Source organism: Schistocerca americana, chromosome 3 (genome assembly GCF_021461395.2).
Source record: "Schistocerca americana isolate TAMUIC-IGC-003095 chromosome 3, iqSchAmer2.1, whole genome shotgun sequence".
In the NCBI taxonomy this organism is placed as follows: Eukaryota; Metazoa; Arthropoda; class Insecta; order Orthoptera; family Acrididae; genus Schistocerca; species Schistocerca americana.
Window position 1 is genome coordinate 535,121,851 of NC_060121.1, and position 25,045 is coordinate 535,146,895.

A 25,045-nucleotide genomic window follows, 5' to 3' on the forward strand; every position below is an offset into this window, starting at 1 on the left:
TCCGTGTGTGTCAACTGTGTGGAACATCACCCTCCTTGTTCACCAGTTTTCAAGAAAAACTGAAGATCCGGGAATACAAATCTGTTGACTGCCTGTCATATACTGAGGCACAGAAGTAATGTGAACACCTACATCCTGTGGATATGACCATCAATTATGCTGACATCGTGACCATTGCCCCCCCCCCCCCCCCCCCCCACACACACACACACACCTCAACCTTCCTCAAACCAGATCTCCCACCATCCTCCTCTCCCCAGTTCCTGCAGTACACTTTTTGGGAACCACGTTCCACACTGGAAGCATTCTCCTTCCTCGGCATCCACCGGTGACAGGGCTCTCACTCGCGGTTCCTTTCCCTGGCAACCCCTAGACCAAAGGCAAGATGCCAAACAATGACCAAAGGTGCTCCGGCATGTGAGTCCCAGGGCTGTCCGCTCATCATCTGTCCGTACACTCAATGTAGATAGTTCCTTGAATGAACCTTGCCCACCAAAGGCTATTGAAGTAAAAGAAGAAGAATAGTAATCGGGACAAGGCTCCTCCGGTGCCTTTGGAGATCCCAGATGTCCCGCATGCAGTTGGATTCTGAGCCAATGTTTGTGGATGTGGTTCCATCCCCATTGGTCACAGGCACTGATGCAGTGGCGTGACTGGTCCTCTGACCCCTTCACGTCCAACCTGGCCACCAATCATACGATCATTCAGTGGAGTTGTAATAGGTAGTATCATCGCCTGCTGGAACTACAACACCTTATTTCCTCTTCTTCTGTGGCTTGAATAGCTCTCCAGGGAAAGCACTTCACTGATGACTATTCTCCTACGCTCCGTGGTTATTGTATGTTCTGTCAGAACTGTTGCGATCCTGAGACGGCAACTGGATGGGTCTGTACTTTGATTCGTACAGATGTTGTCAGGGAATAGGTTCCCCTTTGTACTTCATTGGAGGCAATAGCAGTGCAGGAGCAAATGATCTCAGCAATCATCATTTGAAATGTCTACCTACCTCCAGGCAGGCCAATTACTTATGCTGAATTGACCACATTAATCTAACAGCTTTGCCGCCTTTTCTGTGGCTAGGGGACTCCATCCCACAGCACCTCTCTGTGTGTACCACTTTGTCAGGCAAGGGCCTTCTAATGGACCAACTTTTCACAGACCTGTATCTGTGTCTCCTCAATGATGGTTCCCCTATCCACTTCACTGCCGCCCGTGGAACCTTATCAACTATCGATCTAAAGATCTTTTACCCTAATATTGTGGATTAGCTACATTGGTCGCCGTGTGATAACCTTTGTGAGAGTGACCGCTTTTTGGTGATCATGTCATTTCCTAGCCACAGCCAAACAGATCAACTACCACGTTGAGCATTTCATAGAGTCAGCTGGCCTTTATATACCTCTGCTGCTACATTTGTCACCTCTCTGTCAGATGTGTTGATAAAGTTGTGAAAGGCATATCAGACACTATTATCCATGCCACTGGAACTGCTGTGGCCCTTTCTGCAAAGCCGCCCCGACCCTCCCCTCCCCCCCTCCCCACACCCCATCCGTTGTCGGCGGGTGCCGTGGAATACCAAAATCATTGCAATAGCTGTTCAGGATCGCAGACCAACCTTTTCACTTTTAAGCAACTTTGTACTGAGGCTCACTACCAAATCAGATTCAGTAAGAAGGAATGCTGGGAGTGCTAAGCCTCATCATCTCAAGAGTGGGCCAAGCTCCTTGATCTTGTGTACTGCCAACAATTAACATCTGTTCTCGGTCTTGCCCTACAGAGTGGTCTTCATGCTGATTCTGATATGTTCTATGTGTTGTCATCTGCTAATGTTGCATTTGCATAAGCTGATGTGAAGACTGGTTATTTTTATATATTTGTCATTGGAAAATTCAGCCACTATCTAGTACAAAAGGCCTGATGAAGGTGTATTATATCACTGAAACCGGAAGCCTGTAAAATAAATTGGAAATGAAATTACAGCTGATGGTGTTCTTCAATATATACAATATAGCCTATGTCCATCCCAATGTTCATTAGAGTATCATTTGAAATTTGTAGTAAATTAGTCCAGAAATTTTCTGGACTTCTGGTAAAAACATTTCCTCTTTATATGTTTATATATATTTATATATTAATATGTACTTCAATCGAACAATGGAAACTCCAGCATTAGCAGTGTAAGGAAAAATAGATTGCTACTTACCATAAAGGTGACACATTAAGTTGCAGACAGCGACAATTAAAAAACACTTAAACGTTGGATTTTGGCCACAGCCTTCGTCAGAAAAAGAAAGAGACACACGCAACATTTACTCACTCAGACAGGCACACCACACGCACAATGACAGCCAAATCCGGTATCTCTGGTCTGAACTTGGCTGCTTGCTTGTGTGAATGAATGGTATGAGTTTCTTTTTCTGATGTAGACTGTGGCCAAAAGCTAATGTGTAAGTGTCTTTTTAATTGTGCCTGTCTGGAACTTAACATGTCACCTTTACAGTAAGTAGTAAACTATCTTTTTATTGCACCATTGTTGTCTATATGTAGTAAATAAATATATAACCTTTCTGCGTCCAAATGTTCATTAGATTATCATGTAAAAAACTGAAATAAATTGGTCAAGAAATTTTCAGGAATTTTGGTGGCAATGTGTTCCCTGTATATATCACGTATTGTAGATTTTCATCAGGTTTGGTGCAGCCAACTATGCTTGCACACAAATCTTCGGAAAAATATTGTATCTTGCAGCTTGTATTTGAACAATAAACTATATATGCAATACAATACTGTAATATTAAATAATGTATTGTTGAATATTTGGTGTACATTTTGGGTACAAAAAGTATCCGTATTTTATAAAATGCCAGTTACAGGGGAAAGTGAAATCCCTCCATATGATCAGATTAATCAATGCATTTAAGTGCTATTGAAATTTTACTGGCAAGTACTCATCTTGCAGAAGTTATAAGCTCTTGTTGCCATTTTCCCATGTTTGTGAATTAAGTTTGATTTTTTTGAAACTGCATCTTTTTCAAAACATAATGTTACAACACAAATGTATTATTAGCTGTGAGTCTCATATTTATTTCAGAAGCTGAAATTATCTATATGTTGAGTTTTATGTTGTGGCCTGGTATTAAGCATTTTGTGAAATGTGGCCATGCTTTTTGTCATGGTGTGCTTTCTTGGTGTGTTTCCTGGTATGTTGTTACACACACTCTGCTTTTCTCACCTTTTTCAACTTCACTGTTATCTACTATCATAAGTGTAAATTACAAAATAATTTGGACAGACTTACCACACTTGTGAAGCAGGCACCTTACAACCCCACCTATAAATAAATGCAGCTTCAGAAATAAAAGTGAGTCCTGAAGATGATGGCATGTAGGTGCATCAAACACTATCAACACACCCGCCTTCTGCAGCTATAGTGACCAAAGGATTCCTGTATAACGAATCACCCTATTTTGCCAACGGCATTGTCAAAGAGCATAGAGCAACAGACAAAGTTTCACAGCAACATCTTGCCCTTGGACTGGGAAACTACCCTTAAAAGGCAGAAAAATCAGCAATGATCAAAGGCATGAGGATGCAAAAGGTAGTGGAAACTGCTGCATTAAAGAGAGAGAATATGTATGCCAATGGTATGTGCGTGTAATTGAGAAAGTGTCTTGATGGTTTCTCCATTGGGAAAAGATTCCAGGTTAGTTCACCTTTTGTATCTCTGGGAGGGGACTATGAAGGGGGAGGTAACTATGAGAAAAAGACTGAATTAACCAGCAAAAGGATAACATTGTAGAATCAGAATGTGGGATGTCAGAAGTTTGAACGTGGTGGGGAAGCTAGGAAATCTGAAAAGGAAAGTGTCAAGGTTCAATCTAGATATAGTCGGAGTCAGTGAAGTGAAACGGAAGGAAGGTGAGGATTTCTGGGATAATACCGACAGTGGCAGGAAATGATATAATGGGAGTAGGAATTGTTACGAATTGTAAAGTAGGGCAGATAGTGAGTTACTGTTAACATTTCACTGACAGGGTTGCTCTCATCGTAATTGACAGCAACCATTGCCAACAACAATAGTTCAGAACATCACAAGCACAGGATGAAGACAGAAAAATTATATGAGAATTTTGAACTGATAATTCAGTACTTAGAGGTACATGATAATTAATAACGAAGGGGGATTAGATAATGTTAGTAGGAGTTAAGGGAGATTATGGGCTTGGTAGTAGGAATGATGAGGAGAATGACTGACTGAGTCCTGCAACAAATTTCAGCTTATGACACACACTAGTACACTGTAGTAATACACTGGTCAAAAATCACAAGAAGAGGAGTTTTACTTGGAAAAGGCCCAGAGACACAGGAAGATATCAACTAGATTACATCATAGACAGAGATTCCATCAGATATTGAATTGTAAGGCATCCTCAGAGGCAGATGTGTACTAGTTTCACAATTTAGTACTGATGAACAGTAGAATGAAGTTCAAGAGAATGCTTTTCTTCATAACAGATACTGCAACAATGAATTTATTAAAAGAAGATGGTATTTTCCACTTTTTCTGTATTAATTTTATTTTTTTCCCAGCTAGTTTCAGCCTTCTGCACCATTGTCAAGTGATTTTGTGGTTCTGTAAAAATTAGAATACATTGTTTTACCTCCACAAACAGAAATGTAGCAATGTGAATGTAAACTATTTTTTTAAAATACGCATACCACAAATAGAGAAATATGCCTTATGTATTGAAATGTAAGTGTCTTTAAATTTGTGTTTTTTATTGGTTTGGGTCACAAATGCTGTCTTAAGATTTGACAGCTTGACATTTACAAAGGTGTTATATTGATCAAAGAGTGAAGCCAGCCTGATATACTTCTTAACGAGGAAAACAATCTTCAGGACACAAAATTCTTCGATAACTTCAGTCACATTCTGCAAATGACCAATCGAAAATCATCTATACAATAAAATTAAATTTAAAATTTAATCTCATCTCACCATATATTTTAATATTTATTTTTATTTTGTTTTATTTTCCACAATATTTGATATACCCTACTATTTTTTTTTAAACTGTGTCAACTACACTGAAAAATATAGTTGTAGTATTTGAAGTTATTGTTCCATGTTTAGCTTTACTCTTTGGTCTGAATAATACCTTTGTAAATATCAAGCTGTCAAACCAACAAGATAGCATTTGTGAACCAAAACGAATAGGAAAAAAAAAAAAAAACAAATTTAAAGACAAGGAACGTTTCAATAAGTAAGACATAGCAGGTTTATATTCAGACCATTACATTTCTATTTGTGGGGGTAATATAATATGTTCTGTTTTGTACAGAACCACAAAATCACTTGAGAATGGCCTAGAAGACTGCAAATAGATGTGATCAAATAAAATGTATGCAGCAAAACTGGAAAATATCACCTTCTTTTAAGAGAACCATACAGAAGAATCATTGTGGAAGGAAGTGGAATACTGAAGTACAGAGGAATGTTGAGATGTGTTTAAATTTTATTAAATGCTGCAATAATGAACAACATGGTAGTGGTTCAGTTTCTAGAGGAGTGGATATCTCTAAAAAAGAACAACCACAGAAGATGAACCAACAAACATAGTTTGAAAGGAGGTAACTGTAAAGATACTTCGGGGAACAGATGATGTACTTCAAATGATTGTGAAATAAGGAAATACAAAAATGTTCAGGGGAAGACAGGAGTACAGTAGTATAAGTCACTAATGAAATAAATAAATAGGAAGTGCAGAGAAGCTATGGTGAAATGTCTGCATTAGAAATTTGAAGAAATTGAAAAAGAAATGATTGTCAGAAGAGCCTATTCAGTATACAGGAAAGTGAAGACAGACTTCAATGTATTGGAAAGCAAGGGCAGAAACATTAAGATTTGGTGGAAAGAGTGCATTGAAGGCCTCTATGAGGTGGACATGCCTTATGATGTGATAGAAGAAGAAATGGCAGTCAATATGAAAAATATATTAGGTCCAGTATTACCATCAGGGTTTAGCAGAGCTTTGGAAGACTTATGGTAAAAAAAAAAAAAAAAAACAAAAAAACCCACACACAGGAAGGCTATATAACAGTCCTTCAGAATTTCTGTAATAATTCTATAATCAGGTTGGTGTGTAGAATCTAGGAAATTGGAAATGTACCATCGGAATTTCGGAAAATCATCATCCACGTACTGAAGAAAGCAAGGGCAGCTAAGTGCAAGAACTGTCACACAACCTGCATAACAGCTCAGTCTTCCAAGTTGTTGACAAGAATAATATACAGAAGAATGTAAAAAAAAGTATCTGTTAGACAATCATATTGGCTTTAGGACAGGTAAAGACACCAGGGAGGCAATTCTGACACTGCACTTGATATTGAAAGCAAGGCTGAAGAAAACCAAGACACTTTCTTGGTATATGTCGACCTAGAAAAAAGTGTTCGACAGTGTGAAATGGTGCATGCTGTTTGAAATTCTGAGAAAAGTAGAAGTTAGCTATATGGGGAGATGAATAATGTAAAATATGTACAAGGTCCAAGAGGGAACAATAAGAATGGAAGACCATGAACAAAGTGCACAAATTAAAAAGGGTGTAAGAGAGGACTGCGTCTTTCTACCATATTGTACAATCTGTATGTCTTAGAAGCAGTGACAGAAATGAAAGAAAGGTTCAAGATGGGATTAAAATTATGGGTTAAAGGATATCAGTGATAAGATTTACTGATGACATTGCAGTCTGAGTGAAAGTGATGCAGAATTACAAGACCTATTGACTGAAATGAACAGCCTAAGGAGAACAGAATAAGTACAAAGAGTAAAACAAAGAGGACTAGCAGAAGTGAGAGTAATGATGAATTTAACATAAAAATTGGTTACCACAAAGTAGATGAAGTTTATGTGGTACTGAATAATGGACTGTGAAAAATTGGTTACCACAAAGTAGATGAAGTTTATGTGGTACTGAATAATGGACTGTGGGAAAACACAAAAGGAAGAGATTCAAAATGTTTGAGATGTTGTGCTGTAGAAGGATTCTGAAAATTAGATGGACTGATAAGATAAGAATAGGCCAAGAAAGGAACATACGGAGAACACTGATGAGAAAAAGAGAGAGGGGATGATAGGACATGGGTTAAGACATCAGGAAAAAATTCCATGGCACTGGGAGTTGTGGGATATAAAAACTATAGGGGAAGACAGACAGAATACATCCAACAAACAATTGATGACATATTGTGCAAGTGCTACTATTAGATGAAGAGGCTGACATGAGAGAGAATATGTGCCAGCCTGCAGCAGTCAGCCAGAAGACTGATGACTCAAAAAGAAAAAAATGAAAGGAAAAGATTCAGTGGTCAAGAAAGCTGTACAAATACAATTGACAGATAATAAGCTCATCCAAAATGAGGATTTCCAGCTTGAAAATTTGTGGAAACCAATCATTTCACATCAGCGCTCTCAGAAGAATTATTTTCTGAGTCTTCGTTGCTTACTGTTTAAATGGCTGCCATCCGTTTTAGTAATCAGCTACATCATTTGTAATCACTGTGTGTATGCTGACTGGCAACTGTGATATCTTTGATAGTTTCATTCCACAGTATATCATTGTGTCAAGTGATTTTAATTCAGTCACTGACTTGCATTTAAGATGGTTATATGGTTAACAGCATGGTTAACAGATGAAATGTCAGAAATGAAATATTGGTGTTCTGGATGCATGCCAAAAAAAAATTATGGAATAAAACACAATTCTAATTTTGCAGTAATGACTTTGCTCTCAGCTGTTGTGTTTCATTAGAGAGAATCTGCAAATTCTCACTACTGTTTCTAGTGCAGGTGGAACACCGGTAGCCACTTCATTTCAGCAGATAAATGAGTGTGGGTATAATACTCATCACAAGAATTTTCTGTCAGCCCTGTTCTTCAATCACATTTCTTTTTAATGTATAGCAACTGATGTTGCTGCATCTTTTCATCAGCTATTGTGTATGCATTATAACAATTGCTCTCTTATTTAATAACAGTGTTTACCTGGTTATTCAAAGCTGCAGACACCATATGTATGTGTTAGAATTCCAACAGGATTAGCTGAACTAGTATATCGCACACGAGTATTTGCAAATGATGTGGAGAAATGTATCAGTCACACTGATTGAACATGTTATTTTTTATATCTTGGTTGCAAACATTTAAGAACAATTACCAGTTATGACAGCAATAAATGATTATCAGTTAGAAATTTACCTTGGGGCTCATCTGTGCGGAATCCATGTTTTATCAGAGGTATCCTTAAAAAGTGATCAGTGATGGGCTCATGCTCAATGAGCACAATATGCATGAGACTTGTTACCATGTATGTAGTGTACACATTCAAGAGGCGTGGCTGTAACTTATCCAGTTTTGACACTTAAGCAAGAAACTCGGGCTACTGTTCTTCCTACCACCGATGGTGCTTCAATCCTTTTCAGGTGGCATGGAGAAGGGAGGGAAGACTGATGACAATATTTCATTGCAGAAACATAATTTTCTTTAATTCCTGTTACCAAGATAGAGAAATTAGATTTGGTGGAATGAATCTTGTTTCCTGGTTTATTCAGGTTTGGGCTGTTCGACTGCAGACTGCTATTTGCACTTCACTTGCATCCACACAGTTGTTGACTGTCACTTCAGTTATGATAGCATGTGGATGGCCAAAATTACCACAGTGGTTATTCATTATGATGTGGTCAACACACTTGTGATATGCTTTAACCAAAGAGGCAACAAACACTTCACAAACTACAGTGCCGAAGAAATACTGCCTCTGTAGATTCAAAGTATGTTTTCCAGTTCAGATAACTTCCCATACATCAAATTGTTCAAGACATAAAACTAAGAATATTGTATTTAATAGGAATTAAGTACTTATTAAGTTGAATGTGTAACCTATTTTTAGCATTCAGCAATATCCTCAAATTTATCACACATAAAATTTTATCATGCCATGGTGAAGATCACTTAATTAATAGGTAGGAAATACAGAACATTAAAAAGAAAAAAAAAAACTATGTAAATAAAGATGATTGTTGCAATCACACAGATTAGATTTTGTAGCTGGTTTTGTATTCTGTTCAAGTACTAAATTGTAAGAGATGTGTTTAAACATTTAGTCTGGTAGTTTTTCGTGGAATTCACACATTAAATACTACATGTACTCAATTTTCTTTCTTTGTTGCAGCATCTCATTTTGCAGTATAAGAGGAATGTGTAGAAATTGTATATACTCACATAGATCTTTGCTTGTGAAGGACAAGACAACAGTACATTCCAAAGATGCATGAACTTTTTATGCAGGTTCTAGGAAAAAAGGATCTGTCAAAGGTGCCTTTTCTTTTTACCTAACATAATTTTGTAATTTTCATTATTGTCTTTTAGTGTCAAATGTAATTTAAAAATAAATCTGTATTATCACATCACATTTTGGACTCCTGTACATCTGTCTGATTAGTCCTTTCAACTCTGTTTAAGGCGGGTGATTTGTTTTCTGTGGCTGATCAGGCTATAGTAAATGATCTGACAGAAGTTGTGAATACTATTGCTGAAATTACCAGTTTGCCTGATTATGTGAACAATGACAATGACCAGAGTGTTGTAGAAATCTGCATTACTCGTGTTACCTCCTGTATAAGGTGAGTTGCTCATGTGTGATGCATTATTTGCCTTGTTTAATTTAACTATATTTATTATATTTGGATTTACCATGTGTGGCTCCAAAATCAAGTTGGAATCTAAAGTGATGATGTTTTAATTACCGATTTTCTTCCATATCCCATTCATGGTTTGCAAGTTGGGGAAGGTGTGTGTGTGTGTGTGTGTGTGTGTGTGTGTGTGTGTTTTATTTGGATACTGATCTGTAATCATAATACAGAAGTAAAGACAAACTTTGCCAATATTGTTATTGCTGAAGGAAGTGTCTTGTTCTTCCAGGATCTCTATGTTTCAGTTAATCAGTATTTGGATACAGCAATTTTTGGGTTTAAGAAGGTGATTGTAAAGAATAGCATACCTTTGCATGTATTAAATTCTTTGGGTGTATTGTGACATCATCATCATCAGATATGCGACAACCCATGCCACTATCAAGCACCTTCTCAAAAATCAACATCTCCATTTAACTATAAATCAGGAGCACAGATAGTGTACAGTAACTCTGTGGTGAAGCACATGACAATACTGAAGATAATGTTATAGAAAGGGTAGAAGAAGTAGAAAAAAGTTGAGCTGAGAGATGTGATGCAATGAGAAAATTTTACAGTGCAGAGAGATGTTAATCAAACAAGTCCATGAGAAAACTATTTTAGCTGGTGTGCAAGTCATATGAGACAGACAAAATATCCTTGGATGTCAAGGAGAATAATTCCAATTCCAAAGAAAGCATCTGCTGACAGGTGTAAATAACACCAAACTATCAGCTAAATAAATCATGCTTGCAAAACAGTGACATGAATTATTTATAGAAGAATGGGAAAAATGGAAGAAGCTGACCTTAGGGAAGATTAGATTTAATAAAGACAAACTTACATGAAAGCATTTATAGATTTAGTGGAATCTTTTGGCAATGTTAACTGGAATGCACTCTTTCAATTCGGAAGCTTGCAGGGATAAAATTGAGGAAGCAAATGGTTATTCTCACCTTGTACAGAAACCAAACTGCAGTTATATAAGAGCTGATGGACAGGAAACCGAAGCAATGATTGAGAAGGGAGTGAGACAGGATAGTAATCTGTTCCCAATGTTATTCAATCTGTGCGCTGATCAAGCAGTAAAGGAACCCAAGTACTAATTTGAAAAGGGAGTTAAGATTGAGCTTTCCAGCGTCCTTAAAACCAACCGGTTTCTGGAGGTACGTTGACGATACGTTTATGGTGTGGCCTCATGGGAGAGACACTCTTGACCGCCTCCTAGATCATTTTAATTCCCTGCATCCTAGCATCAAGTTTACCATGGAGGTGGAAAGTGATGGAAAGCTTCCGTTTCTGGATGTTCTGGTGTACAGAAAGGATGATGGGACACTGGGACACAGTGTTTATCGAAAGCCTACGCACACGAACCGTTACCTGCATGCTTCCAGCTGTCAGTCATCGTTCCAGCGTACGGGGGTCCTGTGGACGTTGGCGAGAAGAGCTTATGCCATTTCAGATGGAGAAAGCTTGACACAAGAATTGGACCATCTTAAGGTTGTGTTCAAGCAGAATGGCTACACAGATAAACAGATCCGTCGTGATTTCCAGTTTGGACCTTCGCCTGAACCACCAGAAGATACCTGCAAATCGGTGGCTTTTCTGCCTTTTGCTGGGAGCATTTCCTCGAAGATAGGAAGAATTCTGAAAAGATGTAATATAAAAAGTATTTTTCGTCCGCCAGCCAAGATTAGTGCACTTCTTGGCTCTGTTAAGGATGACTTGGGTTTGAGGAAGCCCGATGTGTACAAGATCCCTTGCCACTGTGGGAAGGCTTATATTGGTCAGACAATCCGGACCATTCAGGACCGATGTGTTGAGCACCAGCGGCACATACGGTTGCTTCAACCTGAGAAATCTGCGGTGGCGGAGCGATGTCTCACCGAGGGACACAGAATGCTATATGACGAGACACAAATGGTTGCCCCTGCATCTCGCTATTGGGACTGTGTGTTAAAAGAATCCATAGAGATTCGTTTATCTAATAATCTTATTAATAGAGACAAGGGTTATCTTTTAAGTAAGACTTGGGACCCGGTGTTATCAGACATTAAAAAACAACGGTCTGTGTTTCGATTGTCGGAATAAAATTTTTAAATTTTTTAATTTTTGATAGCGAAATCTCGATTTCACCTGTTTCCACCACTGGCTGCGTGGTATGTTTGTTTGCGCTTGAGGGCAGCTACGGCACCTTCTCGCGCACGCATTGTGGGCCTTCTGTGGCCTATATAGGGACTGCCGCTTGCGCTGGGAAGTCAGTTCCGGCGAGATTGTGCACCAGCACACTCACCTGAAGATGGCGGCCAGTTGGACCGGGGAAGTATCGTGTCATGAAGACGTTATGATCCGGCTGCACACCTGAGAAGAATATTATCAATTATTACTCCAGGAAAGCCTTCGTAGTCACTTCTTTAGGAATCAGTTAAATATTTATGTTTTGCAGAATATATTTTTATATGTTTGTTTCAAAAGCTTTAATCAGCAACTGAATGAAGGAATTCATTATAGATAATGTAACAAAGGGAAGAAATACATTAATTAATTTTATACAACAGACAATTAACTTGTAAGTAACAGAAAGATGACTATAAATTTTAATTTTAATTATTTTATTTTAACTCTATATAAATATACTGTACCTACAATAAATCAATTGCACAAAAGTAATAAATGATGTATCAGTCAGTCTCGTGTTGATGACATGTAACACACATAGGCTCTGTAATCAGTTGTGCTTGAAAAGTAAACTTATTGCACTTCACACAAACTTTTGTCGTGGCGGCGCCTTTTTTTTTTCTCTCCATGCACATGGCAGCGCCCTTTCTTCCTCTTCTCTGCTGATCTTGGTGTGTCAGTGACTTCTTCTGAAAGGAATTTCCGTTTTAGAAATTCAGAGACATTGGTTGGCAGTGATATAATTTTTTTAGTGTTCATTTGTCAAATCAAACGCAAATTTCTTCAAAAAAATATGTCGAATTTTTGACAGGTTTTCCTGGTTTGGAAAGTGAATGCAAAATTTGGCAATTTATCCCGGCTATATTTGGCACTGTATGAAATAACACTATAGGCTATCTCCGTAATTCTGGAAACAGAATATCTTGCTATGATTTTGTCCACAGTATCCACGTCTCCTTTTGTGTGACTGTAATCAATAATAATGCTTATCTGTTTCGGGGTCAATTTTGTCTGTATCATGCATTGTGGACAGGAGTATCACTGAATCACTGAACAATTTCTTTTTGTTAAGTATGAGATGAGATTTATTACCTGGAGAGCCAAATTTCGAATCTCTGACAGGTTGGTTTTTTAGAGGCAAAAATTCAGGCAGGATCTCTCTTTTGTCTTGTGAAGAGTGGCTAGAATTGTCAATTTTTTCTCTAACATATCTTCCGCTAACTGGCAGATAGTTTACCAATTATCAGTGATGACATTTCGCTGTATACCTTCGATGTCTTTGACAAGCCTTTTTACAATTTCTGCTGGGCTGTTTGATCCTTGAAATGGCCCATCTGGCTGCTTTCCCACATATACTTCAACATTGCTGGTGCAAAAACTCTGTGTGTCTCACGTGGCAAATATTTTTATCATGTATTTGTTAGGTTTGGATGGTATATAATGGATCCAGGAGCAGTGGGCTCTAAATCCAATGAAAATTTCATCGGTTGTCACATATTCTGTAGGATTATATGACCATTTGACGTTGACTGCAGGGAATGTAAAAGCTTTCTCAGAGCACCTGACTTGTCAAGTTTTCATTTCAAGTGGCAAAAATAAAATGTCGAATAGTGCCATAATTTCACATCTGTCTGTAACTTTACAGTCTCTTGTAGGTTTGTAGTTTGTTCTAAAGTTACAACTATTTTAGTATGAGATACTATCATATCAGATTCAGAAAGCTTGAAAAATGTGTCAGTTTCATTAGAAATATTGTTTGAATAGTGTGTGAGACCGTTTCATTAGAAATATTGTTTGAATAGTGTGTGAGACCAAGTGAAACTTTTATGTTTTTTTACTTGGTAGTTTTTGTTTTGAAGGCTGGTTTTTTTTATGTTGTGATAGTTTGTCTTTTCCTAAGATAAACTCAATTTCTGAACTTCTTTCTTCCTCACCCCTACTTTCTTCTTCCTGTTTGGAGTTACTTTCATGATCTTGGTCGCTAAAATAAACTTTTCGTCACTCAGATAATCTTCTCTTTCAGCTAACTCAACAAGGTTTTTTGCAAGTCTCTTGGCTTCTTTGAGTACTTCATGGTTTGCAGCTATATCCTCAAGCTTTATGAATCCTTTGGACCTAGAAACAAATAAAAAAAAAAATACTTTGTTGGTTAACAACTCTTACATCACAAAAAATATACAAAAAATTATTTACGTACTTTTTTGAACCTTTGTAATAAATACTTTTGTGAAAAGATATCTTTACAGCTCAATCCTTTGCATAGACAAAGTGAAAATGGCACACACATTCAAAATTGTCACAAAGAACAAGTATAACAAGAGTGCAGTGTATGGAGTGCCCCACTACGCTTTCCTTGGGAGGCAGTGCAATACTTAGGGCTCTGAGATGAGGAAGGAGGGCAGAGGAAAGGAAAGGGGCAAGGTGGATCAAGTAAACAAATACCTAGAACGCCAACACTTTGCAGAGCGCTGCATTATGCTGCAGCACTGTGTAATTCTACAATGGGTTACCAACACCCCAGCATGCCTACTTGAAGGTTAATTGAAGTACACATGCACAGGCTCCGTAGTATTTCATTTTGAAAATGAAATATGGATTTTGGAACTCGCAGAGATACACATTTGATTTTAGTGTATGTTAATGTGTTATCTTCTGATGGCTGATATTTGTGTCCTGTTTGAAGGGTCCAAATGTGAGACATTTCTGCACAGTTTAGTTTATTTTTAGATCACACTATGGGCAGAGATACCATGTGCAGTTCTGATGTTAACAATGCCTAATAATTTATGTATATTAGATTTTGGTTTGCTGATAATGCTGGTGGTAGAGTGAGTAGAAATCCAACATAACAACTATGTTGATGAACTGGATGGGAAGTTCGCATCATATAGACACTGTGGGGCAGAGGTATAGACACTGCAGGGTTGTACTAGCTTGGTGAGGAAGGCAATTTTTCAATAGTGGAAAAATCAGTATTGATAAAGACAGTTGCAGTCAGTGAGATTAATAATCAGTGACAGAAAATAAAGTTGTCCTCACTGACATTCACGTGTTGCATCCTTTAGCTCCGTAACATTCTTTGTTGAATGTTTTCCAACATGTACCAGTCTAACAACATTAGTTTCAGTACATCACTAATGACTATATTAATATTCTGAAAGGTGGGTCAGAGATGTTAGCTCTAACATTATTGGCAGGTTATTCTGATTGTCTGACCTTTCTGTTTCATTGTTCATACTTTGTCTTTTTCCCCATCTGTACGACTGCCATTTTCAAAAGGTCAATATTTGCTCAGAAGTCATTCACAAATTTCCATTGCTTTCTGTTGGCCTTGCTCCTGTTGTGGGAGACACTAATTTGACACCTTGTCTCACTATTATTAAAGTAAGTAATGAAACTAGAAGGAGAAAGAGGACACCAATAACAGTTTGTGGTATTTGATGTGGATAGGAAAACAAAATATGTATAAAAATTAAGCACTACGATCTTGAATCTTGTTTCGCCTCTCCTTCCTTTATTAATTTCATAGTAAGAACATTCCCCCCATGAACCATGGACCTTGCCGTTGGTGGGGAGGCTTGCGTGCCTCAGCGATACAGATAGCCGTACCGTAGGTGCAACCACAACGGAGGGGTATCTGTTGAGAGGCCAGACAAACGTGTGGTTCCTGAAGAGGGGCAGCAGCCTTTTCAGTAGTTGCAAGGGCAACAGTCTGGATGATTGACTGATCTGGCCTTGTAACAATAACCAAAACGGCCTTGCTGTGCTGGTACTGCGAACGGCTGAAAGCAAGGGGAAACTACAGCCGTAATTTTTCCCGAGGGCATGCAGCTTTACTGTATGGCATGGAGAGCTGCATCAAACCAGTCTCAGGACTGAAGACCACAACACACACAACAGTAAGAACATTCAGTTCAGGAAGCTGATAATACTGTGGATACCCGTGTGCAGATAAAGAGATTCCTATATAAAAATCTATTATCTTGTCTTTCATTTCAGAGTCACACATTTTCTACCATTTTCTCAGTGTGTTGTCTTTATCTAATTTACAACACTAATTTTCATGAAGTCATTACATTCAGGGTGATCTGCATTGTGCTTAAGTACAGTGTTTATATTGGTGCATTTCCCCCCCCCCCCCCCCCCCCCCCCCTCTCACTGATTTATATTTTCTACTGTCACTTCATAATTTTTAGGATTTTTTGTCTTCGTTTCAGTACCATTTTCCCACTTGTTTATTCTCCTCTCTTCTTTTTTTGAGAATTTTCTTATTTTTCAGTCTTGCTTACTGTTGTTGCATGCTGTTTTGCCATTGTTTTGTTTTACCGATCTTTCATTCACCCACCCTGCCTATCTATTTTGTAGTCTTCTACTGTTACTTTACTGTTCTGTCACAACTTTTATATGTTTGAATTCCAGAGTCGCTTTGTGGCCTTAGTATGCCGTTCCTTTTATTTCAACATTTGGTTTGCACTTTTTGGACTCTTCTCTTCCTTCCAGGTTGAATCTCATAGGCGTTACCAGCACATTTTCCTGGATTTGGTGTCCCTTGTCTCTGAGTTGCAGTCATGTATGATACTTACTCGGACCTACATCTCCTTCATTGCTGTTTCTGTAGGCTTAACCACTAAATCAGTTATATATGGATGCAACATGCAGTGCACTAGTTCAGGTAAAGCTTCTCTGCCTGTGTAATCTCCTCTTGACCTGTTAATGGATGCTGCATGCTATGAATACACCTATTTCTATGTGTTCTGAGAGTGATTACTTCATCCCTTTTTTCATGTTAAAATAATTAAGATGTTACGTGGGTTTCAATGTATTCATGATATAAAAGAAATTAAATTTTATTAGTAGTAGCTTGCCACAGATTAAATTAATGCTCCATTAATTTAATCACATCAATAAACATGCTGTAATTAATATATGTAATCACTGCACACACAGTTATTAAATAGTAATGTGTAAATAGCAAAAAAATAGATTAAACAGATGTGATAGAATATTATGGCTTTAACATTTTAGGAAACAACAATAGAAATTATTTAAAATTTGACCAAAATGGTACAACTTCTTCATTAAATTGAGAAGGAAAGAGACAGTTGACATGTGAAAAAAGACTTACTTGCAAAGAGATCATCACATGTTGTATTACGAACTGGGGCTTGATGAGCTATAAAACTTCTGTACATTTTTTTGTGTTTGTGTGGTTGATGAAATTGATCTTGTTTGTTGAATGTATGACAATATAATTTTACTTTCTGAATCATCTTTTGACAGAGAAACTGGCTCAATCCAGCAACATTCTGAAGCTTTAGTTGGCTTGTTGGAATCATGTTTGAATCACAATTTAAAACCATCCCCGAAAGATGAGGATCCACCTCATGCAAAAATAGCCTCTGATATAATTTCTTGCATTTTTCTGGTAAGTTTTTCTAGAAGTAGAGTAATTTTAGCTTTATTATTATAATTGTACTGACTATGGTATGCATATGTTTGTTTTAGAATTATGGCAAAAAGGATGTAATGAAAAGAGCATTGCCAGTTGCTGTAAAATTCCTGCACAAAGGCAACAAGGAACTTTCTCGTAATATGGCCTCTTATCTTTCGCTTGCAGCTATAGAAAATGCCGACCTTTTATCACAACATATACAACTTATCATTGATTCAATAATATCAGGTTAGTATTAGTCTGTTGTAAGTTACTGTTATGTCTTGTTTAAATGGTGGTGATCTCTTATTTCTTTATTGTTCCAGCCCAAAATATTGTATTACTTTTGTTCACCATGTCTTTTCCTCTTTGTATAATAAGGTTGTAAATAAAAGAGACTTTGTTGTGACATGCCATTACTCATAAAATAGTTATAAAATTATGCTTTGGCAAAGTATAAAATAAAATAAACCATAGACCCCTAATCAGTAGAGGAATAGGTCAATATTCGAATGAATGAAACAGCTAACTTTTGTACAAAAAGATACTGCAAAAAGACTCATGAAACTATGTAGCCAGTAAGGCTAAAGTATTCAAGAAAACTTTTGACATCTGTCAGATAGTCATTCAGTGCAACTGAAAAATTGTACCTGGCGATCATGATGTTGAAGCAATACCTTTCATTGAATGACATTTAAAAAAATTATGTTATGTATGTGATGATGATGATGATGATGATGCCGATGTCGATGTCCTTCTCAATATTTATGTCGATGGCAGTGATCTTCCTCATCTTTTGGAGTATATGCTGATGTGGTAAGAAAAGCTAACTTAGTCTTGAAGATGCAGACAACTTGGTACTAACATTATCACTGTACACAAATGATGTCTAAGCTGGCCATTCAACATGAGGGGCTCCAAGGTATCTATATTATATCTTCTTGCAATGTTTATGTTCTGGTACCTGGTCTTTCCATTACATTTAAAGAATTTCCTGGATATGTTTCACATGAGAGCTGTCCATATATTTGGATATGTTTCACATGAAAGCTGTCCACATATTTGCATCATTTTTGGTGCAGTTTGTGTAAGGTAGGAGCAACAACCTAAGTAATATGAACAACAATTTAAATTTCTGAGTGGTTATCATTCCAAACTATGCTTCCCAGACATCAGAAAGGTGCCGCTTCTTCCAGATGATTTTGTGCTGCTTGTAAAACGAAGTTGATCACAGATGCTACTGTTACCATTTACTTAAGCATGTTGATTTTTGACACACTTATCACTAACCCAGATTTCTAGCACATAGTATCAAGGTGGTGGAGTCATTAATGAAGACTTTGCACTGTGTGTCAGCCATGGGGTAGTTATTCTCAGCAGTTGCTTTGTAGGTTTTGTGTTTGATTCTTAAAAGCATGAGATGCTGAAGACACTTTTGTTAGGCATAATATTCAAAACAGTTGGTCAGTAGCCATTTCTTAACACCTTATGCATCAAAGCAGCGAAGTAAATTGCAGAACTGGTGGAAATCAAAATACATATTCCTGTTTGTGTCATTCGTCGCAGGAAACAGGCCTTGTGAGGTTGTTTTCATGTTGTGTATTAACAGACATGTATTTATGAAACTGAATTAACCTGCTTCCTTGGGCATCTCACATTCTCCAGAACATTTCACGCTGAAAAGTTTCATTTCCATGAGTTCCCAGAATCTTGTTTCAAAAGGCATGATGAGATGCTTTATCTCGGTTTGGTAATTGCCGAAACTGGTACCTTCATGTATTTTAAAGAAGTCAGAGGACTGGAGAATGTTAAAATTCCATCACTCATTTGCATCTCAGACTAATTTAACTTTTCCATGAATATTCTGATTTGGTTGTGCATGTCAGCTGTTAGGTGCTCTTTGTCCTGCAATGACAAATTTAAGTAGTCAAGATGCATATTATGTCAGCTAGTAATGGCAGGTCCGATATCTGTTTTAAATCTTTCAGACAGTGCATTTCTTCCTCTTGTATTTAAAGAAAGAGAGATATTTCCTTACAAATGCCAAAGAAAACATCAAGAACTTTTCCCTGACCAGGCAAGCAAACTGTGCTGTGATAAAGTATGTCCCCATACTCCACTTCCATATCTTGATGGAATATTTCAAATTGGCAGTGATTTACACCCTGACACAGCATAAAATTCTCAAAGATGACAGCACATTTTACTGCATCACCTAGTTCCATTTTTTCAGCGTATTGTGCGTCTTGGTGAATGAAGCAATCGACAGTCAAAATGGTTTTGCTAAATTTGCTTTTGAGTTCATTTTTTAAATGAGAATCAAAATCTCGACGGCCAACTCATCACTTTGGTGCACCATCTATAGCTACAGAATGGAGCTTATCTCATGGCAAATTCATATTGTCCACTGATTTACAAGCAGCTTCAAAAATATCAAGTACAGTTGCAGTTTAATCGAGCGGTACTGCATCCAAGAGTTGCTTGCAGCTCAATATTGACACCTCACACAAATATTGAAAAGCTGAGGACAGTTAGATAGATCTGAGCTGTCATCAAGGGTGAGTGAAAAGGGAACAAAGCTCTCAACTTTTTTCCTTAGCTGTGTCTGTAAGTGTAGTATCATGTCCACAATTCAGCAAGACACTGTTTGCTCCGAAAGGCTAACTTCTTGAATTGCCTGCAGCTTCCTTGGAAACAAACATTCTGCAACTAATACCATCTGTGATTGTATGAGAGGTCCTACTGAAAGCAGCTTTCCATCCATTGCTGTAGTTTGAGTGGCTTTGTAGCTCGCTCAGAATGCTGCCTCACTTGCATTTTCTTCACTGTTATGCACCTGAAAAGTATAGATGTGTTACAGTACATGAACTACTTCTGCATATTGCTATAACTTCTGTACTAAGAATTCTTTCTTATGCTTACGTCTTGTTGTATGTCACCTTTAAGCTTGGCTACTAGCTCTCTGCGTGCTTCGCCTTGCACCTGCATGTAATGCACTGCATGAAGACATGTATAATTATGCTGTATATTGTACTTTGTAGCAGAATTAAATTCTTTGAGATATACAAGACACTGCAAATGTCACTTTCAATTAAGGAATAGGGCTTCAATGACTAATCATTGTCCGAAAATGGTTTGTTGCCTCAGTTATGGCTGCTTGTGGGCCAGGGGGTAGAGAGTTTGCTTTCCCCTGCCACATGTGCTCCCATACACTGCGGTGAGTATTCCAGAGTGTTCCCGCTCTGTGAGTCACTATAGAAACAGCCTGTTATAGATGCTTCTTTCCAGTCCTGAGAAAATGAATCTGTCTCCCAGATATGTAAAGTGAACCCAAACAGTGTGGTATTGCTATGGTATTGTTATTAGGACTGTCTTATTTGACTTATGCGGGTAAGCTATCTAAGCCATGTCTTTTGAAATTCCTTTACTTGCCTGTCTCTGCAACGAAGAGTGAAACTTAGAGACAATGTTTTCTTTTTATTATTATTATTATTATATTTCTGAGGATGTGATGAAAAAGTATATTTTAGAAATCGAAATCTCTTTCTAAGAAATGGTGGCAATAGTATTTATACCAGATGTGTGAACAATGGCCATATATACCTTGACAAAAAACAAAACAAAAAAATTGTTGCAAACTATGAAGAGTGTGAGTTGAGTGTTACATTTAGAGAAAAGGCGTGATGAAAAGAAACACATAAAGGCAATAAAAAAGGAAAAGTGATTATTTAGTGTATTTGAAATGAATGTTATATCTGTATGTCATAGAGTGCTGGTTGTGATAGCATCATACCATCCCTCCAAACTGGAATGAGAGTAATAACCACAACCACAGCAACAGTACTGATAAATGACTTATAGCAATTTCTGTGGCAAACTTCCTTTAAAGTTAATAGATACTGCACAGTGTGCTGTTCCAGGTTTTTTCCATGAAAGTGACATTTATGGTTGTAGATAATTACTGTTGCTGGCAAGTGAAAGAGTTTTGTACCATCTTTGTAGTGATATAATCCTGTAATATCAAAGGAATTGGTTTGTATTCCATGGACTGGACTATGTCACATTGTGCTGTTGAACTCATCAATTCCTGTTATTGTGTTTATTGTTTTGTTTAATAATTTCTGTATTTGACTGTCAAAATTAAATTTTCAATTTTTCATATACAGGAAATTACCCCCTGTGTCGTGTGCTTCCACAAATGTATGCTGTTAATAAGGAACCTCTTCACGATCATGTGATGGCACTTGTATCATTGATGCCACTATGTGATAACTCAGAGAAATTGGCACTGTTAAATCTGTTTGCTCTTATCGCAAAAGAGAAGCCACAGGTAAGCACAAGCAACCATAAATTCTTTTTTGATCTTGCAAACTGGCACTTTTTTTCCTCAGTTCTTCACTGATTCCTCATCAGTTCCTCGCTTTGAGCTTCAAATAGATATCTTTCACAGAGTATTAAATCCCATAAGGGTTTAGAGCCTGATAAGATGCAAGTCCACTGTTACAGAGTAACAGCAAATAAAACACATTTTGCAGTATGTATCATTTGGATTGCTGTTTGCAACCTGGAAGAAATTGTGAGATAGTTTTTTTGCTCGAAAATTTAAAGGGGATATTAAATGAACTTCATTTCATTGTTATTGAGGTCAGTCATCATTATGATGGGATAATTAATTAAGCCATCTAACTGCTCAAAGATTTTGAAGACAAGTGGGTGAAGTACATGACATTCAGTGGTGTGTTATTGTATGGTGGTAGGTGTGAACAGTGAAATGTCTTCTGTGAATGGTTTTCTTGTGCTTCATAAAAAGATAATTTTCCTTGAATAGGCTGTTGGTCATTGTCATTAGTTTCCAGTGAAGCAGTTTTCATTTGTTTTGCTCTCAGTGTTGAACAAAATCATATATTGTTTTTTAAAATGAGCAAAATTAAAATGCTAACATCTTATAAAACAACTTGATCAATTTACATTCACATTTAGCTTCATACAGTATGGTTTACTGTAATCACTTGAGAGGTCATCTGTGTTGGGACTGTGTACTTTGAGTATGTTGTTTGTTGTTGCAGTTGCTGGAACCTAGCTTACCCCAGCTATGCGAGTATTTAAGTGCTGGTCCTACTGCATCAGCTACATTACAAGTATTCTTGGACATGGCAGGAAAAAGACCTCAGCTGTTGCTGGATCACGTACCAAAAATAAAACAAACTGCTGAGAGTTATCCGAATACACTTTGTCTAGCTGCACAAGTCATTTCATCTGTAGGAAAACTGAGCAAGGTTTGTTAGTACACTCCTCTCCTTTTGTTATATTTTTAAGAAAAATATATTCTGATGAAAATCTTGAATGCTTGGTGCTCTACAGCTTGTAAGTATTTGTTAAAGGATATCTTGTAAACACCATAACATGCATTTAAAATGTTTGATAGCCAGACTGGTATTCAGGTTGACATGGAACATAGATAGGTTTTGGTGTGGTATCAGTGTTACTTTTGCTGTACACAATCTGTATCCCTTTGATATTCAATGATTTATTTATTAAATTTTTCTCAATCACCTTTCTCGATGTTTGGTGAGGTGCCCATGCTAGTCTGTTCCACCTAACCATGTTGCAGCAGTCTTCACAGGATTTTATCTCCTTGCACAGGGATGAGTGCTGAAGGAGAGCATTAATTGTCTTCTGTGTTACTTGAATGACATGAATGATTAAACTTTAAACCTTCTATACTGACACTTTCTCTTACAAAACATCATGTCTCACTATACGATGTCAATACAAAGCGGGTTGACAGATCTTAAAAACTGATGTTGCTTGAATGGGATCAAGACAAAACATTTTCTCTATGTAAACCAGTTCAACAGTCATTTGTCATAGTGTCCATTGTAGCCATTACCTTTTTTTTTTCTTCTTGTCTTTTGAACACATTCAAATCATGACACTGAGGAACGAGTGGCCCCACATAGCAGGGGGAGATGCTTACTCGCCATCCCGTCTTGTAGAGAGGTTGGGTACAAGATATTCTCTTACCTGCACATATTGTAATAATATCTCCCACGGTGGGATGTCGTGAAACTTACATACTATTAAACCTTACAAACATCTTTCGTCATCATGGAAGTGTGGAAATGAAACATGCTATTTGCTAAAAATGTCATGACTCTCTTCGGGATGTAGAACCAGTCATCAGTGGCAGATGTTATGTACCCCTAGATCAATGACATGCTTGTTAATTATAAATTCTTTATGGCGTTCAGATTGATGTACATCTCACAGTACACAGGTTGTGGCGCGTATTACTGCTGTCAGGTCTTAAACAGTAACATTTCTTGATGATGCTCGACTCAGCTACCATATAATATTATAACACCAAGTCCTCTAACATACAATCTGTTACAGTTTCTAATGAAATTAGGATAGCCAAATGTTCTCTTAGGAACACATATTTCACTGTAAATGTATTCGGTGCATTCTGTAAAGATTTTATTCTTTGACGGAGTTATGGGTTTAATGTTAATCTCTTAGCAGAAATTTCCTTCAGTTGCTTGTGGTTAAGTTTCATTAGGTTTACATTTTTAGTTCCATGTACCTACAGAAAATAAAGCATCAGGGATGATTCTCTGTCATTAGGTGCTCTCACATGGACACTCCTAAATGCACAATTCAGATGAGCTGTGCAGATCTGCTTGCAAGAATGTCTGTGTGAATCCAGCTTCATTAAAGAAGGAGGTGTGCAGTTAAGCTGCCAGTTAGATGAGCCCCATACCTGCCACCTAGTGCATTTAGACGTACACACCTGGAACATGGCATGTCTCTCATACTGTTGTGTGCTCTCTCGCAAAATCCTCTGTCTGTTGCCTAGAGTACTCAGTAGGATTGTTGTGTATTTTTCACAGATTGCTGTTGGTAATCTGTAGTATGTGACGCAATCATGTTGGATTCCCATTGCTGAACCTAGAATTTTTTGATGGGAATTATAAAATGTATAAAGAGCAACAGGCCCTGTGGAAAGGGAGATTCAAACACTATATAAATAAGAATTTAAAGGCTGAAGCTTATGATAAATTTATTGAGTTTTACAAACCAGTTTTCCTCAAAGCGAACCTTGACTTTGTTGCAAAAAAAATAATAATAAAAAAAAATTACAAAGTGTACAAGGTTCCATGCGAATAACATTAGGTAATCCATCCGGATTTTCAGCAGCCAGTTAACATTCCATAGATACTTTCTATGATCCTTTATTGGAAAAGGTTTGTATGGAGGAGGAGGAGGAGGATCCACTAGTCTCACAGAATATGGGTATTCAGAATTAAATTTTCATTCTGTGGCGGAGTGTGTGTTGATATGAAGCTTCCTAGCAGATTAAAACTGTGTGCTGGGCTGAGACTTGAACTTGGGACCATTGCCTTCATGGGAAAATGCTCTACCATCTGGGCTACCCAACTACAACTCATGACCCATCCTCACAGCTTTAATTCCACCAGTAGAACACTTGCCTGCAGAAGACAAAGGTCCCAGGTTCGAGTCTCAGTCCAGCACACAATTTCAATTTGATTATTGAGCGAAATGTTGTTACTGCAACGAGCTCTGTGGTGCTTTATGATACAGTTTTTGTGAAGATGAAGTCAGTATGGAAGTTCAGTGCGTAATTGAAAAATAGGAACCAAGTCAGTAAGGCAAAAGATTAGTTTAAGAAAAAGCTTGCTGCCGGAAAAA

The 25,045-nt window shown here is 37.5% G+C and overlaps 1 protein-coding gene across 2 annotated transcripts in view; it reads left to right on the forward strand.

Annotated features, from left to right (window-relative positions):
• The window catches only part of LOC124607464 (protein melted), a 272,786-nt gene that overhangs the window by 14,584 nt on the left and 233,157 nt on the right, over positions 1-25,045 (forward strand). The window contains exons 2-7 of one of the 2 annotated variants that reach the window (XM_047139803.1): positions 9,228-9,370; positions 9,518-9,678; positions 17,185-17,329; positions 17,410-17,584; positions 21,502-21,665; positions 22,402-22,611. In XM_047139803.1, coding sequence (XP_046995759.1) covers positions 9,323-9,370; positions 9,518-9,678; positions 17,185-17,329; positions 17,410-17,584; positions 21,502-21,665; positions 22,402-22,611 — 903 coding nt within the window. In that variant the 5' untranslated portion in view covers positions 9,228-9,322. Of the gene's footprint in view, positions 1-9,227; positions 9,371-9,517; positions 9,679-16,404; positions 16,577-17,184; positions 17,330-17,409; positions 17,585-21,501; positions 21,666-22,401; positions 22,612-25,045 lie in introns of those variants that run through there. The other variant, XM_047139804.1, reaches the window with a different exon arrangement.